Here is a 16,848-nt window from a genome sequence, read left to right as displayed (position 1 = left end):
ATGAATTTCTTTTTTAGCCACAATTTTTGTTCATCTTTGGCTCAATAGGCCTGAATAAAAAACAAAGCTTTAAAGTGCAACTTAAAGCATCTAGAACCCCATGGTTTTGGTATGTGGTGTGTGTGTGTGTGTGGGGGTACTTAGACTAATGGCTTCATTTGATTACTTCTTCCTCATTTATTAAGGTGTAAGCTTAGCCATTTAGGATTATATTGAAACAACGCAGGAAAAATATGAAGAGTTTAACAAAGTATGGGAAAACAAAAAAAAAGTAATCTGATTGGTGTCATAAGACCAAGATGGGGCAAAAGCAGGGAGCACAACAGGGGTATGCAGGGGGGACGGTGGACAGCAAGGAGTCCATACAGTCCTCACCAAAGGCCAGAGGCAAAATATTCATTACTGCCAGGAACTTCTACTTTTAAGTACATCACACAGTTTATTAACAAAGTTTGTTACTCTCCATAAAACATTTTATTACATTGTAATATCTGGATAAGAATAAAACATGCAAGATGCTTGCTTTGTCAGATTTCTGGTATACAACAATCTTTTTGATTGTTTATTTGTTGCTACATATCATATAGTTGGTTGCATAATAGTGTAAAACATGCCCTTGCAGACACATTCTGCAAGTTGTTTAACTTACTGGCTTTGTCCCTGATCGCTACAGTGGTTATGATGCCCCTCCATAAGGGTGGCCTTACAGCTGACCTGGGTATTTAAAGTCCTATCAGTCTTACAAGCCTCATCTGCAAAACTGTAGTGTGGATTATAACTATCCTCAAACTGTGATATCAAGAATTTTGTTTGAATTGAATCCCAACAGTCTGGCTTTGTGACTGCGGTGGTGGTGCTGTGGTAGCGTTGTTGCCTCACAGTAAGATGGTGTCCCGTTCGATTCTCAGCTAGAGCGTCTTCTGTGTGGAGACATGCATGAATGGGCGTACCTTCGTTGAAGGTTGTGCGTCAGGACCGGCAACTCGGCACGTAAAAATCTACTGCCAATCATTAGCGGACCAGAGTTCCACTGTGGTGACCCCTAACCCGGAAAAGCCGAAAGACACAGCAAGTCTGGCTTTGTGAAGGGTAAATCCTATTTAACCTAGTAAACTTCTTCAAAAAGATTGCAGGGGCTGCAGACGGTGCATTTTTTTAAGCAAGAAACATCTTTATTGAATTATCACTTATGACATAGGCAATCAAACATTTATATAAATGAAAAACACTGACTTACAGTTGCAAACATTATACATCCCATATAATATTCTACACGGTCACTGTGAATCCAACATCACATAGCTCATTCAATTCCTGCCTTCCCTTAAACAGCATTTTTCCTCCAAAACATTATTCTGCATGCACAGTGCCCCAGTTCCAATTTTTTCTATGTAATTTGTTCCTACACTTTTCTAAAGATCCCACTTCTAGTTCTGTTACCACTGTTACTATATTCATTACTTCTATTGCAATTGGTTTAGATTTTGATTTCCATTTTCTAGTAATTGCTTATTTGGCAGCCACCATAATTAGATTCAGCAAGGCCTTACTATGTCTAAGCAATTATAATTCTGTATCATAGCTAAAAAAAAATAATTTCCTTAGTTACACCAAATTGCTCACCCAGTATTTCTGACAGAGTAGCAGTCTGTCGATTCATTATATCCCCAAAAATAAGTTCTCAGTTACCTCTTTCTTCCCCATCACACAGTTAACATTTGCAATCTATCTGAGGAAAAATTCTTTGGAGTTTCATTGGGATATAAAACACAAACACTCCCTAGCAAAAATCCTAAATCTTCTAGACTTTGTTGCATATATATATATATATATATATATATATATATATATATATATATATATATATATATATATATATACTCCTGTTGTTTCTTTGTAAACTGCTTATCCAATCTGCATATGGTGCATCTTCAACACCATTCCCTATGCTGGCATCATACAAAAGCTAATTGCCTTAAAATCGACTCTATATGTGGTAACATGGATAGCAAGCAAGCTGAAAGACAGAGCCCACACAGTGCAATTTGCAGGCACATCCTCAACGAGTATGAATATGACCAGTGGTATCCCCTCTGGGCTCGGTGCTGGAACATCTCTTTTTTGATATTTACTTCTCTGGTCTCCAAGTAGAAAGTCAAGACCTCGGACTACAAAAGTCTGCAGATAACTGCACTCTGGAGGCTGCTGTTAAGTCACAGTAGGACACCCAAACTCTTCTGAATGAACTCTCCCTAGTAAAGCCTCGGTGCACTAAAATAAGTTCAAACAAAATGTTACGTGTTGTATCGCACACAACTACAAAATGCAAAACTTGTCAGGGACCTAGACACATGGGCTGATAGCTCCCACTCTTTTTATAATCACGTGACAACAGTGGTCAGGAAATATTTACCTCACTTAATTGCCAAAGGAATATCCTCATGGCTTAAAGAGGTAATCAACACTGATCAGGACAATTATTGAGTTCAGTACCCCCTTTAGAGCTGTACCTCACTAATAATATCAAACAATTAGCAAAACCTTAAATATTCCTAACCAAATAAGCCTAAAATCCCTAAGCTATGAAGATGTGCTGGAAGCTCTATCCCTTTATTCAGTGTCTTAAATACTTTTGAGGGGAAATATGCTTTGCGTGCTTGCTGTTACATTAAAAACCCAGTTGTCCTGGTACTCCTGTTTCTTCACAAATCCAATATCTCCATCATTACTAGAATCAGGGACATAAATCTTCACCAACAGATAAATACTGTATAGTGGAGAAGCAAGTTTATAAGACAGCACCTCCCAAACCTTTGGAATAAACTTCTCCTACATATTAAGCAGTGCAATTCATTATCTTACTTTAAAAACAAACTAGTGACTTGACAGGTATCCACAAATTTACTCTGGGTTTTACTGGTATGGTCCCTCCTGGAAAAAGGAGGTGCTACTTTAGGGAGGAAAGGTACTGACAAGGCATGAATGGTCACAAGATTTGTTCGCCTTGGAATATGTACGAGTCTAAACAATTTTTATAGCTTACTCCCATAGCTTGTCAGGAAATATCTTACTCCCATAATAACCCTGAATAATGTACAGTGGGTGCAAGAGAATGAATAATTAAATATAGCAAAAGGACTACTACACTGGAAGTCGGTCTAGCTCCAGTGAAATGTACCGCTGTGGCAAATTCTGCCTAAACAGGCCATTAAACAGGACAACCAAAGCCTATCCTGGTACTCAGTAAGAGAAAGGCAGTAATAGACAGGTCTGCACCAACTTACAAAAATTAAACATCTCTCTTAACTGTACAAAGTACGTACATGAATGTAATGTCTTACTGTACTTGTGTAAAGTGTTATCGTTACTGCTGTTAAACTTGGGTGGTGTCTAAAGAGAGTCAACAGACCAATCCACTTACTTGTTAAACAGAAATCTATAAACTGTCCAGAATTTTGTAGAACATTCCTGATTTTTGCCTCATAATTTTGCCCTTTCCCTTGTAAAATGTTTAGTTTTCTGGTAAATCACTCAGGATCATAACTATCAACTCCAAATTTTCACAGAATGTCCATAGTTTTGCCTCATATTTTTGGTTTGTTCTTGATAAAATGTGTGGCCTTCTGGCAAACCATTGAGGACAATGCGAACTAAATAATGGGACATTCAAGTCAGAGACTTCATATCCTTCAGAAAATGCATGCTAATGCCAAACCTGTTACTCTAGCAGCCTTCAAAGTTTATAAGACCAATATTTAAGATATGCCCCTGATTTGGGCCCATTATATCCCCATCATTTTTGGCTTTGTCCAGAATTCTCAAGCAGAAGTTGAGACGTATCTAGAGAATTACAGTCAGACAACTAATGCAAGAAATTAAAGTTTCATACTTCTATTAATCAGAAAATGCATGCTGATGCAAAACCTCTTGTATTAAAATTTTAAATGAATAAGTAATGTTTAAAAAAATTGCTCCGGGTTTTGAGCTTTCATTCTCATGCTATTTTTGGCTTTGTTCAAACTCTTTGATGAAAGAAATTGATCGGAATGCCTCAGAAATACTCAGATAGGCTTTCCCAATGTAACCGTGAGGTCAGGCAGCCAGAAAAAGATTAATCACTCAAAACACCTCTTTCTGCCGCCTGGCCTTGTGGTTACCTCAGAACCGCCAATGCAAATATTTCTCTGTAATTGCTATTCTGGCAGCAGCTTCAGAGCGTATTTGGCAGCCGTTGAAAGTTGGGGGGGGCCCTCTGGCCTTAACTTAACCCTATGATTTTGGCACCCATGTTATTTGTGCTATGTATAAACACACTTACGGCAATTTGGTTTATTTTAATTTTATCTTTGTAATATGATGTAAACTTTTAGAGAAACTTGTCTTTTTAAATTACACTGAATAGTATGATTAGCTGGCATACTGTTTGACCATTACTCTGTCTAGGTTATAAACAGAAGTTTTGCAGTATGATTCAGAGTCTGATGAAGTCCTTCATGTATTTGGTTGAAATAGCTTAATGTAATAAATTATCTAGTTAGAGTCACACTAGGACTTATATTTTTATAAGTTTTGCTTTCATCCAGTGAAGAATTTGTTAGCGCCTGTTTGTTTTGTTAAGGCTATGAGGTGTTAATGAGATTTGTTTGATTCAGTCTTCCTCCATTTGACAGCTGTGCCACCCTCAACAAGTCACTTAAGCAGAAAGTGCTCCTGGGTCATGACTAAAAACAGTTTGCATGACAAATGAATGAATGAATGAACAGTTAACTAGATATCTTCTACAGCTTCATGATGCTGCATGGCATCCTTTGCCAAGTTATATATCTTTCTTGTGAACTAAGGTATTCACTACCAGCTGACAAATTCAGTGTTGTCTTCTACCCTATTACCTTATGTAAAGAAATGAACTTAAAGTATTTCTTTGACTCAAGTTATACCACAAGAATATATTTTAACTTTTGCTCTTGACTGTCCCTGAAAAAGGTTTGTGGACTGCCTCATGTACCTTGTTAACAAACAAATATTAACAATTCTTGTGAGACTGACCGGTTCCACGGATGACAGAATAACTCCAGTAAGTAATCATTATAAAAGCCAACTACATCCCACATATCCTGAATGATAGTTCTCCAAAGCTTCAATAAACTCTCAGAACAACTCTTCTACATCGGCAGCCACTCAGGAGTTTTTAGAACTGTTGCTGAGATGGATGGAGCATGGTTTGTTTAGATAAACTTAGCAGAAGAACAGAAAAGAGAGAAAAACACAAGTGAGAAGTGGAGCTTGACATTTCGCAAAAGCAAGGTCTTTCACAGTGGATCACCTGTCCGCAGATTGATTGGCATTAGTGTTTTTAGGGTGTCGAGTTGCCAGCCCGGTGCCTAACCTTCACAGAAGGCACACACATGCACACACTTCACCTACCTGCACGTCTTTAAAACTCACTCGACTGCAGGGAGGACATGTAGACTCCACACAGAAGGTGCTGCAGTTGAAAATTGAACCAAAGACCTCTTGCTGTGAGGCAACAATGCTAACTGCTGCACCGCCACAGAACTTAACATTTAGCAGTCTCTTTTAATAAAGTATAAAGCAGCACACAAGTGGTAAAACAAAGTACAACTGCAATTATAATTATAAAAATGTTTATTACAAAACAGTAAGTACTTTCACCACCTCTCTGGTGGATTCATCAGACCATAAAAATGCAGTTTAAAACATAACATATATACTTTCAAATTCCCTATCATCCTCCATCAATCAGAAACAGATGTCCATTCAATCAGAACTAATCCAACTAATGTACATTACACAAAGTGCAAAACGTAATCACGTCATCCCCATCAATGTCATCTTTGCCTGGTTCTAGAACAGCAGCATTCATCTTTAAAGACTGTTAATGTTGCACACACTGATGGAAATAACAAGGCCATTCCTATCATCTCATATGGACCCACTCCAGTGCATCTCACTGAATGATAAAAGTGGGAAATAGGAACATAGGATCGTAGGAAGTACTAGGCAATCAGTTTGCAGACCATTACAAGCTTAGTCAATAGCCCATATTCAAAAGTTCCCCCTAGATCCAATGAGGAAAGAAAAGATAGGCTTGGTGAGAATCTGAAGTTGCCCATCCAGTTACCTAGCTTTAACTTGAAGGTGGCAAAGGGTGCAACTCTTCTTTACATGTAGTTGAAATTTGTTCCAGAAATAGGGGACACATTGGGACATGAATATGTCATGGCAGATTTTATATATCTGTTGATTCTTTAGTTTAACAGAGGATTTTAAGTATCTTTAATTCTGTGAAGGAAAAGGACATCAAAGAGGGCCAGCTCTTTCATGGTTCAAAAGGCTAGACATAGATCTTCATGGAGGGGTGTATAACAGAATGAGTACAGAAAGGACAGCTGCCAGTCCACCCTGATAACTTATGTTTTCTGATGCCAGCAATCTTTATAGTTATAAATCTCTGAGGTTTCCTCAAGCTGAGTGATATGTTTAGATAACTACATGCTAAAAGATGCATTACATGCAATAAAGGGTCTTATGAAATATGGCTAAAGGGGAATTAAGACTTCTCTAGAACTAGAGTAGATTGCTTTGAAAATCAGATAAACTTCACAGAACAATGTCAGAACTACTGCTGATACATGACTGCCAAATTATAAAGAATTATCAAAAACAGTGCCTAGATCTCTTTATGACAGTATTCGACTGGAGAGGTGTGTCACCTATATAGTATGTGAAAATATTTTGTTTACCAAAATGAACTGTACTAGAGTTTTTCACATTTAATTTGAGACCACTGTCCTTGTGCAAATTGTTAACATGGTCTAATCCATGGTGGACCAATTGTGGGTCAGTGGAATACTGAATAACAAACATCCAGTTTGCAGTTGTCTGCAAACCTAGATAACCATAGGCCAGGAGTGTTGGCCTGAAGGTCTGAGAAACAGATGGCAAATAGGAGAAGACCCAATACTGACACCTGTGGTACACCACTGGTAACTGTATTGGTTTCAGGATTGGCACCTCTGACTTTAACCACCACAGTTCTGACAGACAAGTAGTTAGCTACCCACTGCACAACATAAGGATTTATATTCAGATTTATAAGTCTGTCAATCATGCTTGATTTGGGAATACAGTAGAGTCTCGATTATCCGAACATCGATTATCTAAAATGTCAATTATCCAAATGCAGCCTTCCAAAGTTTTTGGGTAGGAAAAATCATAAAGTCTGAATATGTAAATGTTACACATATTAGCTTGTACTACAATAACATACTCTATCGTTTTGTACTTACATGAAATTTGTTTTATTTTTCTTGTTTAGTCTTCATCAAAAACATGATTTTGTTTTTAATCAGGTTCAGTTATATGTTGGATTATCCAAACTACCCTAGGTCCCAATTAGTTTGGATAACAGAATCTCTACTGGTGTCAAAAGCCATGACCACATCCTGATATACTGTAAGTACTGCATAACCATTATTCACTGCTTTGGTTACTTTTTCAACAAAATTAAGGAGATTGAAGAGGCAGGACACCTTTCTCTGACAACATCAAATTCATCAGGGTCTGGAATTAAAAGAGTTTCAATGTACAACTTAACGACTTAACGAGGTCTGAGACTGCATGTTCCCTAGTTTTACATATGATGCGACTGAGACTAATGGGTCTACAGTTTCCAGGGTTTGTGTGACGGGGACCAACAATGTATCAGGGCCACCCTTGTGTACTGGCATTACAATCACTATTTTCTAGGCTTCAGGAATGTAATCAGTGAAGTGGTTTACATTAAAGAAGTTAGGAAGGGGCTCAGATAGGCCACATTTGGTACTGATAGTCAATCAACATTGTATATTATCATGGCCCAGGGATGAGGTGTTCTTTGAGAAGGATGAGAGAAACTTGTTCCATAATTAATACAGGGGATGGCTGGAACTGTGAAATCTGTGGAATAGCTATAACTGTGAGCTGAGTAAAATCTGAACTAAATTTGTCATCTAGGACATTGGCTACTTCCTTTGGGTCAGAGTGTACAGTATAATTATAGACTAGCTCTGAACATTGTTGGTTGCTAGTTTTTACCTTACAGACAACAGTTAAGAAAGATCTGCTGATATTTTTTCTGTAACTATTTTAAAACTCATACTCAGTTTTGAGATTCCTAATGGTTCTAGGCATCTAGCTGCATGTCTGGATAACACTATGCAGTACACTGGACCAATGTTCTGTGGGGAGGAATTCATCCACGACAGAAGCTTTAATATACCAGACTACACACAGACTAGCAGTGGCATCACAGCTAGCTGCCAGACAGAGGGCACATAACATAAGGTTTTGAAAAGGTCAAAAGCAGGGGCAGGAAACATCAGTAACCACAGATGGGAACAGGACAGTAGACACTAGGCAGACAACTGCACAGGAAAAGACCTACAGAGTGACCACTTCCCCTGAATTCATATCCAAAAACCTGTACCAGAGACTCAAATGTCCACATAAGAGAAGTAGCCACTAATACTGTACTGAACAAACATAGGTAGCCACTGACCCCAGTGCCTACTCTAAAAACAGGATGCAAAATCACATAACAGTGTAAGATGAAATTGGGCTTTGGGAATAGATGCCTCTGCCTAACTGAAGTTGTGTATTTTATAGACAAACCTGTTTGGAAGTCTGATCTTTATGTCTCTCATCAATTCTCTTCATGTCTGGGATCTAGTCAACTTCTGCACCGGGCTCCTTCCACTATGACACTAGCTGATAACAAATGGTTCAGTTCCTCTCTGTCATACAGTGGGTCTTAAATTGAAGTGCTGTCAGTGGCAATTGATAACATGATACAGTTCCAAGTATAAGGTGATGTGCTGTGACCTAATGACTGCAGTTACTCTCACAATGCATCTTTTTATTTTGCACAGAACACAGGGAGTCTTCCAATGGCAAATGCTATCAGGAAATCCTAACAGTGTGAGTTACTAGTAAGAACAGTAAATCACTGGGGTGTGCATGTTACTTACTCTGGCTTAAGGAATCTGAATACAGGCCAAAGGATGATAAGCAAACATTTTTACATACCTTTGTGACAGTGTACACAATCTAGATACCCAAGTGTTAGGGCACACAAACAAACTTAGTGCACCATCCCTTCTTAGTCCACCACTGGTCTCTAGAATACCCTGCTTCATTTACAAGCTCCCCTTACGATTCAGGCACCTACCTTTGCAATAAGGAATGCACCCATGGATGTCTATCTTGTATTTCTGAGCTTTTGTTAAGCCCCACTAACTTAGCAAATGACCCTGTCAACAATCTCCAAAATCTTACCTGGTATGATATTACTCAAACTGCCCCTCCAGATCTGAACTGCTTTCCAACTCATGCACTTTTTCTGCATTTAACAGCTGCTTGCAAAGTACACAGCCTCCTGCCTTTGCTGTAAGATTTTGCTATCAATTTAGCCAATCCTTTGCAACTACCATTCAGCTTATTGCAACACATACTGAGTAACACATATGCAAATCATTAAACTATGAAAGACAACTAATTATACTATTACTTAGTCTCTCACTTCAATACTGCAGTTGTGGTGCTGCGTTAGCGTTGTCGCCTCACAGCAAGACGTTGTGCCGTTCGATTCTCAGCTAGAGCGTCTTCTGTGTGGAGACGTGCGTGAATGGGCGTACCTTCGCTGAAGGTTGTGCATCAGGGCTAGCAAACTCGGTACATAAAAAATCTACTGCCAATCATTAGCGGACCGGAGTTCCTCTGTGGTGACCCCTAACCGGGAAAAAGCCGAAAGACACAATCTCTCACTTCATATCAACAATAGTCATTACAACGAAGACTCCCTATTAATTTTCAAATGTGAAAGAATGCCTACTGTAACAAAAAAAAAAAAAAAATTGCAAACTCTGTGTGTGCATGTGTCTATATATGTATATATGGGTCTATGTCAGATGATTGCATTTTTCAGAAACATGAAATTCATATGATCGAGATCATATGATCGAGTTTCCAAACACTGGAACATAAACACCAACAAAACCCAAAACTCTACCTTTATTTTACATTTTTGCATGGGGGCAAGCCCTTCTCCACCCCCACACCCCCTCCAAATTATATATACCAACTCTAAGATCACACTACCATTAGGAAAAGGGTAAATTTCCTGATCTTTGCTGTACCTCGACCTCCATTCAAAAATTCTGAATGTATGGTCTCAACCATATGAATTTTGAGTTTCTGAAAACTAGATCAACTAATAGGAACCCATACATATCTATCTATATATATAGATATATATATATATATATATATATATATATATATATATATATATATATATATATATATATATATATATATATATATATATATATATATATATATATATGGGTCTACTTTCATTCATCAAAAGTACAACCTATCGAATCAAAAGAAGCCAACTCAGTTTCAGTGAAAGTGCAGTTTCACGAAAATGCACGTACATTACTGAAACACCGAAACACAAAAATAAATATTAATAATACATTTCTGCAGAGGGGCAAGGCCCCTCCCTGCACCCCCCACACCCCCGCTAATTATATACTAACTGCGAGATAGCACTACAGTGGAGAAAAGGGTACATTTCCTTATTCACACTGTACCGCGATCTACATCAAATGTTCTACACCTTCTACTCCTGTTGGAAGTGTAGATAACATGCAAACAACATCTTACCTGTTGTTCCACAGGATCCCTGAACCACCACACCTAATTCGTTAATGTGCATTTCGCGAAAATGCATTTTTGTGAAACTGCACTTTCACTGAAACTCAGCTGGCTTGTTGAGATTCAATAGGGTGTACTTTCGATGAACGAAAGTAGACACGTGTGTGTGTGTACATATGTCTGTGTGTGTGTGTGTGTGTGTGTGTGTGTGTGTGTGTGTGTGTGTGTGTGTGTGTGTGTGTGTGTGTGTGTGTGTGAGAAAAGAAATCATAGTAAACTGAAAAAACTGGAACAGTTATTTGCATTCTTTTAAATCAGAACTGCACTCACAAGGCTATTTGTATCCTAGAAGAGAAAAACACTTGTATAATTAAGTCAAATGAATGAATGATGATGAGGTTGGGTGGCACGATGCCAGGGTAATCCTATGGGCTAGGCTTGTAAAGGCTCCAGAGCCATTAGCCTAGTACACACCTATGAATCTATGAACACACTACATGTCAGAAGGAGTACAAATTGAAATGACTTAAAAGCTTTCTTGGGGTGGAGTGCTGCTACAGAACTGCATAACAAATCAGCCTTTCATTTCAAAGACAAAAAGGAAATTGTCAAATGGAGCCACCCACTTAACTGAGTCAGCACAAGTGATAAATACAGCAACCACTAACAAAGAGGCAGTGAAAAGCAGAATCAGAATTGTATGGCACACTAAGAACAGCGTCTGGCCACAGAGAAGGCAGAATAACAGTATTCTTCTGAAAAGGTAATAGCATGTCATTTACTTTATGCTTACCAATACACTATATGTCAAGTGCCTTCCTCTGTGCTGTCCTAATTTTACAGCATTAATCATGTGAACAACCATTTTTCAGACAGTTCAAGAGAAATGCAATGAACTTCTTCTCTGCTTTCCATGAAAACTGTCAGGAGTTGCTTGCCATAAACCACGTCAACAGTCTGATCCTTAAGCAGCTCATATGAAATAACAGTATAGCAGCACATGACCCAGGTTTATTTACTACTTCAGAAACAAGACTACAGCTTCACCCCCTAAAATATCACTCATCTGGATACCCCACACCCCAAGTTCTTGATAAATTAAGTGCACAACAATGAAGATGGAACTTGTGATTTTTGTCAGGGGAGAACTTAAGCTAAACATCAGGAAGAAAAAGCATCAGTTGCTCAAGCAGGTTCCAGGTTAACCTTTCAAACCACAAATCTAGAAAACTGGAGGCTCTTTCCCAGTCTTATTGTAATACAGACACATCAAGCGCGGCATGGGAGAAAGTGTTGAAGTCCTGACATGCTGTTCGTCATACAATATGTTAAACTGAAGTTCCATACTCCTTAGTTGGTAGCTGCTCAGTTAGTTATTTAAAATCTTATGACATTTGTTCAATGAAGAGTAATGCAACAGAAAGTTTACACTTGCACAACTAAACTACATGGGCAATTGCCTCACTGCTCCAGGGATCAGATATGACCTCTGGTTGCTCTGTGGAATTAACAAGTGATCTGCATGTGAAGTTTCTCTAGGTACTCCATTTCATACCATTTCTCAAAAATATGCCAGCTGACTGGCTAAGGTATACTTCCTTCTGGAGTGAATCAGGGCTAAATACAGTCCCCCAAAGATTAGTTTTGTTACCTAATTAAATATAAATAAAACCAACAAACAAAAAGCTTCTCCTACTCACTATATCCACGACTCCAGGCCATGACTCGAAAAATATACACGTTTGTATGACTTTCTTCTGCCGCTGATTGCCAACCATCAGTCCTCTCACAATCAATTTGTCCATTCATTTCTCCACTAGGTAACAGCCAATCAATCACTGAAAAGGCAGCAGTCATTTATTTTCCAGGTATGGCCTTAGCTCCGCCCTCAGTGACTGATACGTACACTTACATATGTAATGTCCTACTATGCTCTCCCCTGTCAGCCTGCACGGTTGCCCCACACATGCTCTATATCAAGGCTACTACATGAATGTAATTTGGTTTAGCCAAGCACACATCCTTGGCCCAAATGCTTTGTTACATAGACCTCTTTTCCAGTAGGTACCATCATTGCAATGGGCCAGAATGCTTCCCTTCAACAGGACAGGAAAGCCACTGCTGGCCAGTCCTTCCACCCCAGCTCTGATCCTTGCATGGGCCGCTACAAACCTTGGGTCATCTGGCTTGTAGTCAGGGCTTCATCATATGTTGTAGAACCACAGATTACTGAAAACACTACTGGTTTCATCAGTGCATACACAGGTTATTGATGAATTAGTCAAAACAAAATGTCATCTACTATGCACTACTTAGCATATCGGCATGACCTTTAAATATGCTTGAGATTACATAGAAAAGACTGTGGCAACTAAAAAAAACCTGATGTAGCAGTCCATAAAAAAAGACAAAAGTAGCATTGATCAATGAAATTACTACACCCAATGATTACAGTGCCTTACATACAGAGAAACATCAAGTCATAAAATACTAGGATTTGCAGGCAGAAATGAGAGCAATGTGGAAGAAAGATATCCAGACAAATCCATCAGTAGTAGGAGCAACAGGTGTAAATAAGAATTTACAGTTGCGCTCAGATATGCTACCAACACATGTAACTCTGTATGAATTACACGAGGAGTCAATTCAAACACATCGCAGGCACTGAAGAGTACTTCTGGCTAACATTAAAGACTGAAACAATGCTAACTGCATGAACTTTAATTGAAACAAGACTTAGAAATGGGATCCAGTTCAGTCATATTATTAGAAACCCTTAAGATTTGGAGAAATTAAACTATTAGTCCTGTCACATATGCAGAGTGTGAATAGTGACCTTTGTGGTCAAATACTGTCACAGTTCCTGAAAGTGTAAGTTTGGTTTTTGAATTGAAGCTGGCTTAGGAATAGGGGCAACATCTGTTAAGTAAAATTCTTAAGTTATATGTGCTGAGGGGCAGCTTTGCTCTTGATGTTGCAAGAAGCAATTTATTCACATTTTGAATAATATAGTGATTTTTTTTTTCATTTGACTAAATTGATAAATCAAGGTTTTTTTTGGAGCTGAGAGAAGTGCAATTATAGGGAGATAGTATTCCAGTCTGAGTACAAGTACTACTATACCTTAAATTAGGGGGAGCACATCAGGATACCACAAATGTTCAGTTAGAATATACTCCCACGAATTCACACTTTTAATCTGAAGACCATGATTGCAGTTCTTAAAATTTCACTACAGACCAATATATCACTCATACGTACCTACCATATCAACTGATCTACAAAGGGACCCTTGTTTGTTGGGTCAAATTTTGTTAATCTTCAACAATCAGAATTTACTTATTCACTGACATTTGTTTACCTGGGAGTGTCTGACTGGGCTCATGTGCCCTTTTTCAATGGAGGCCCCGGGGAGAAAAGCTCCAAGGTATCATATTTAATGCAATTAATAATTACAATAAATTTTATAATGCAGTTTCAGTGAATACACAGCATAATAGCAAGTATAATAAAATTTATATTGATATTCACAAACATTAAATTTACAAGCCTTGTACTGAAACTTCACAGATAGAAGAGTGGTCTATGAGATGGACAGGAGTAATAGAGTGAGGTATTAGAGGAGGCAGGCAAGTACAAATGTTAACAGAGAAGTAGAGATGGAACAGTAATTTGGTTGTGCTAATAAGAAGTAGGTATAGTAGTTTGAAAAGTACAATAAAAATAAATTATTATAAGGGGATGCAGGTTAAGTGATTTAGTGCTTTAAAGGAAAGTATAAGAAAGGAGATGCAGAGTGCTACAAAGCTACATCCCAGATGAGGAGCAGGGACAAAGCCAGGAGGCAAAGAGGAAGTCATTTACTAATGGTTTGAAAAGAAGATGTGTGACAGACCTGACTGATGTAGGAATTTTATTCCAGGTTCTGGCTACATAACTGGAATACAGACTGAGCATAGCAACCCTTTGCTGACCCTAGAATTCAGCATCTTTTTATTGGAAACTCCAGTTTTTGGAGGCCCACACATCTATTGCCAGTACACACTGTTACATTGCATGGGAACTAGCTTCTGAGCAGTTTGTCTGGTTCAGCCCCGAACCAGAGTGTGCCCACCTCATACAAATTATGAGAATGCAACAAAGATCTGACATTGCATAGCTAACTTATATGTCAACCTGCTTACTGCGTAACAGACTTGGTTCAGAGACCTTTTTTCTACTACATAAAAGTAACATACAAATGCAAACTTGCCTGATTTACAAGAATCACCAAAAGCAGAATTTGAATGGAGGGGTCACTGATCATTCTAGCACAGGGGGTATAAAATGGGTAGCTGGAATCTATAAAGAAAAGTGCTCTAGTACTTCATCTGTTATTTTTAAGAAATTATATTAACACTGAGGATACCCCTTGGTCCTTGGTTGGGGTCTATAAATGCGCTGATGACAAGATGTAAATCCATCAGGGGAGAAGAAGCTGCAGGACATGCAGAAAGTTAAGGATTAGAAGGGCGATTCCTCAAGAATACACATATCAAATAGGGCCCAACACCTTCAAAGCCAAGGAAATAATGACAAGTGAAGTGTATAAGCATAAAGGAGCTGGGGGGGGGGCAGGGGATCATGACTCATGGGGTCTCTCAGTGGCAGTTTTTTTTAATGTGTATTTCCAACTTTTGTATTACATGCACACACCCTGTTTGGCAAGCTGATGTTTTGTAAAGTTGTTTTCTCGCATCTCCAGTTAAACCTATAACCACATTTTTCAAGACTTTGTTTTAATGTGAACCCACAAGCAAAAAAAAAAAACTAAATACATTTTCAAAACACCCCGGCCCCTATTAACTTAGAACAATCACACAGAACTATGCCCATCATCAAAAATTAAGTTTAACCCTCCAGACAGGAATAATCAACTCAAATCAAGAGTTGCACCCACAGGGATTACCTAACCTAAAATTAAGGTTATCCATGATAAACCACATGCTACAGCATTGTGCTCCCATTTACACTGATTGCAGTCTGTTCTTTGTTATCTCTGTTCCCCTCCCAGACTTAAAAAAACAGCATGTATTCCTTCAGAAAACATCAGCTCTTAGCCCTAAGAAAAAATGCACTTGCTATCTTTAAATAAAACAAAACTGTACAGTGTTCTATTAAATAAAATATTAAGGCTGCTAGGGAGGCTACTACATTTTATCAACTTTCCATAATTTCAAACTTTTTCACTGATTTGCTTGCCACTGTAATTTTAAATTTTCAGTTTCCTCAGCAGAGAATGCTCAGAACTCTCAATATTAAGTGCTTGCACCTGCACACAGCCTGCCTCCATGGAAGTGTACTCAGCAATGAATCTTTGCAAATGTAACCCAGAATTGAACATACAGCTGCCTTCACCTGCAGACACCTTCACTCTCACTAAATATTTGCTACTGGGAAAAAAAAATAATATCCATGCAGTTAGTCTTATTTTTAAAACCTACTTGCTTAAAAAAAAACACTTGTTTATAGCTTAGGGCAAAGGCATTCGATCTTCACTCTCTAAAAAAGAATGAAAAAATATCTTAATTTTACACGCAATAGAATCATTGCACTTTTATACCTCGCCCTCAACCAAACAGCCCAAGATCATAAATTTCTATAGTTTATACAGCAGAACAAAATGCAAGTCTCTCTTTTAAACCTCAGTTTTCACTTAAGTGTTTTCACACATCAGGAAATGTCTGTTGTCTTAAATGACAGACTGCAGATGCAGCATTTGCTATTTATAGCCATACAATGTTCCATCTTTAAAAACAGAAACTTAACAAAACCCTGTTGTAAGCCTACCTTTTGATATAACAAGGTTGTTGTTAGGCTCATTTAGTCAGAGTTAATGTGCATTTAGGAGCTCAATATAGCCTCAACCCTGCGAGTAACTGCAGATTTTGCTACAAACATTTACTGAGGACACCTTTTATTTCATAATAAAGAACCACACAGATCAGACTACGTTAGCAATGAATGAAAACAAATACATTTCCACTACAAAATGAATAGTAAAAAGCAAAACAGTGCTGAAAACTCTACAAATACCTGTACAAGTGACTAAACAGCACCAAATGCTACCAAATATGTACCACATAG

At 38.2% G+C, this 16,848-nt stretch overlaps 1 protein-coding gene across 1 annotated transcript in view; it reads right to left on the bottom strand.

Moving 5' to 3' along the window:
* LOC122793690 (mitogen-activated protein kinase kinase kinase 10-like) overlaps positions 1-16,848 on the bottom strand; it is a 1,334,525-nt gene that overhangs the window by 422,256 nt on the left and 895,421 nt on the right. Inside the window, exon 5 of the mRNA XM_044061910.1 lies at positions 2,631-2,829. Coding sequence (XP_043917845.1) covers positions 2,631-2,829 — 199 coding nt within the window. The remainder of the gene's footprint in view (positions 1-2,630; positions 2,830-16,848) is intronic.

This window comes from Protopterus annectens, chromosome 2.part0 (assembly GCF_019279795.1).
Source record: "Protopterus annectens isolate FY-2018-M chromosome 2.part0, PAN1.0, whole genome shotgun sequence".
Classification (NCBI taxonomy): domain Eukaryota; kingdom Metazoa; phylum Chordata; order Ceratodontiformes; family Protopteridae; genus Protopterus; species Protopterus annectens.
The sequence above is the reverse complement of the archived record's forward strand: the minus strand, read 5'-3'. Positions and strand labels throughout refer to the sequence as shown.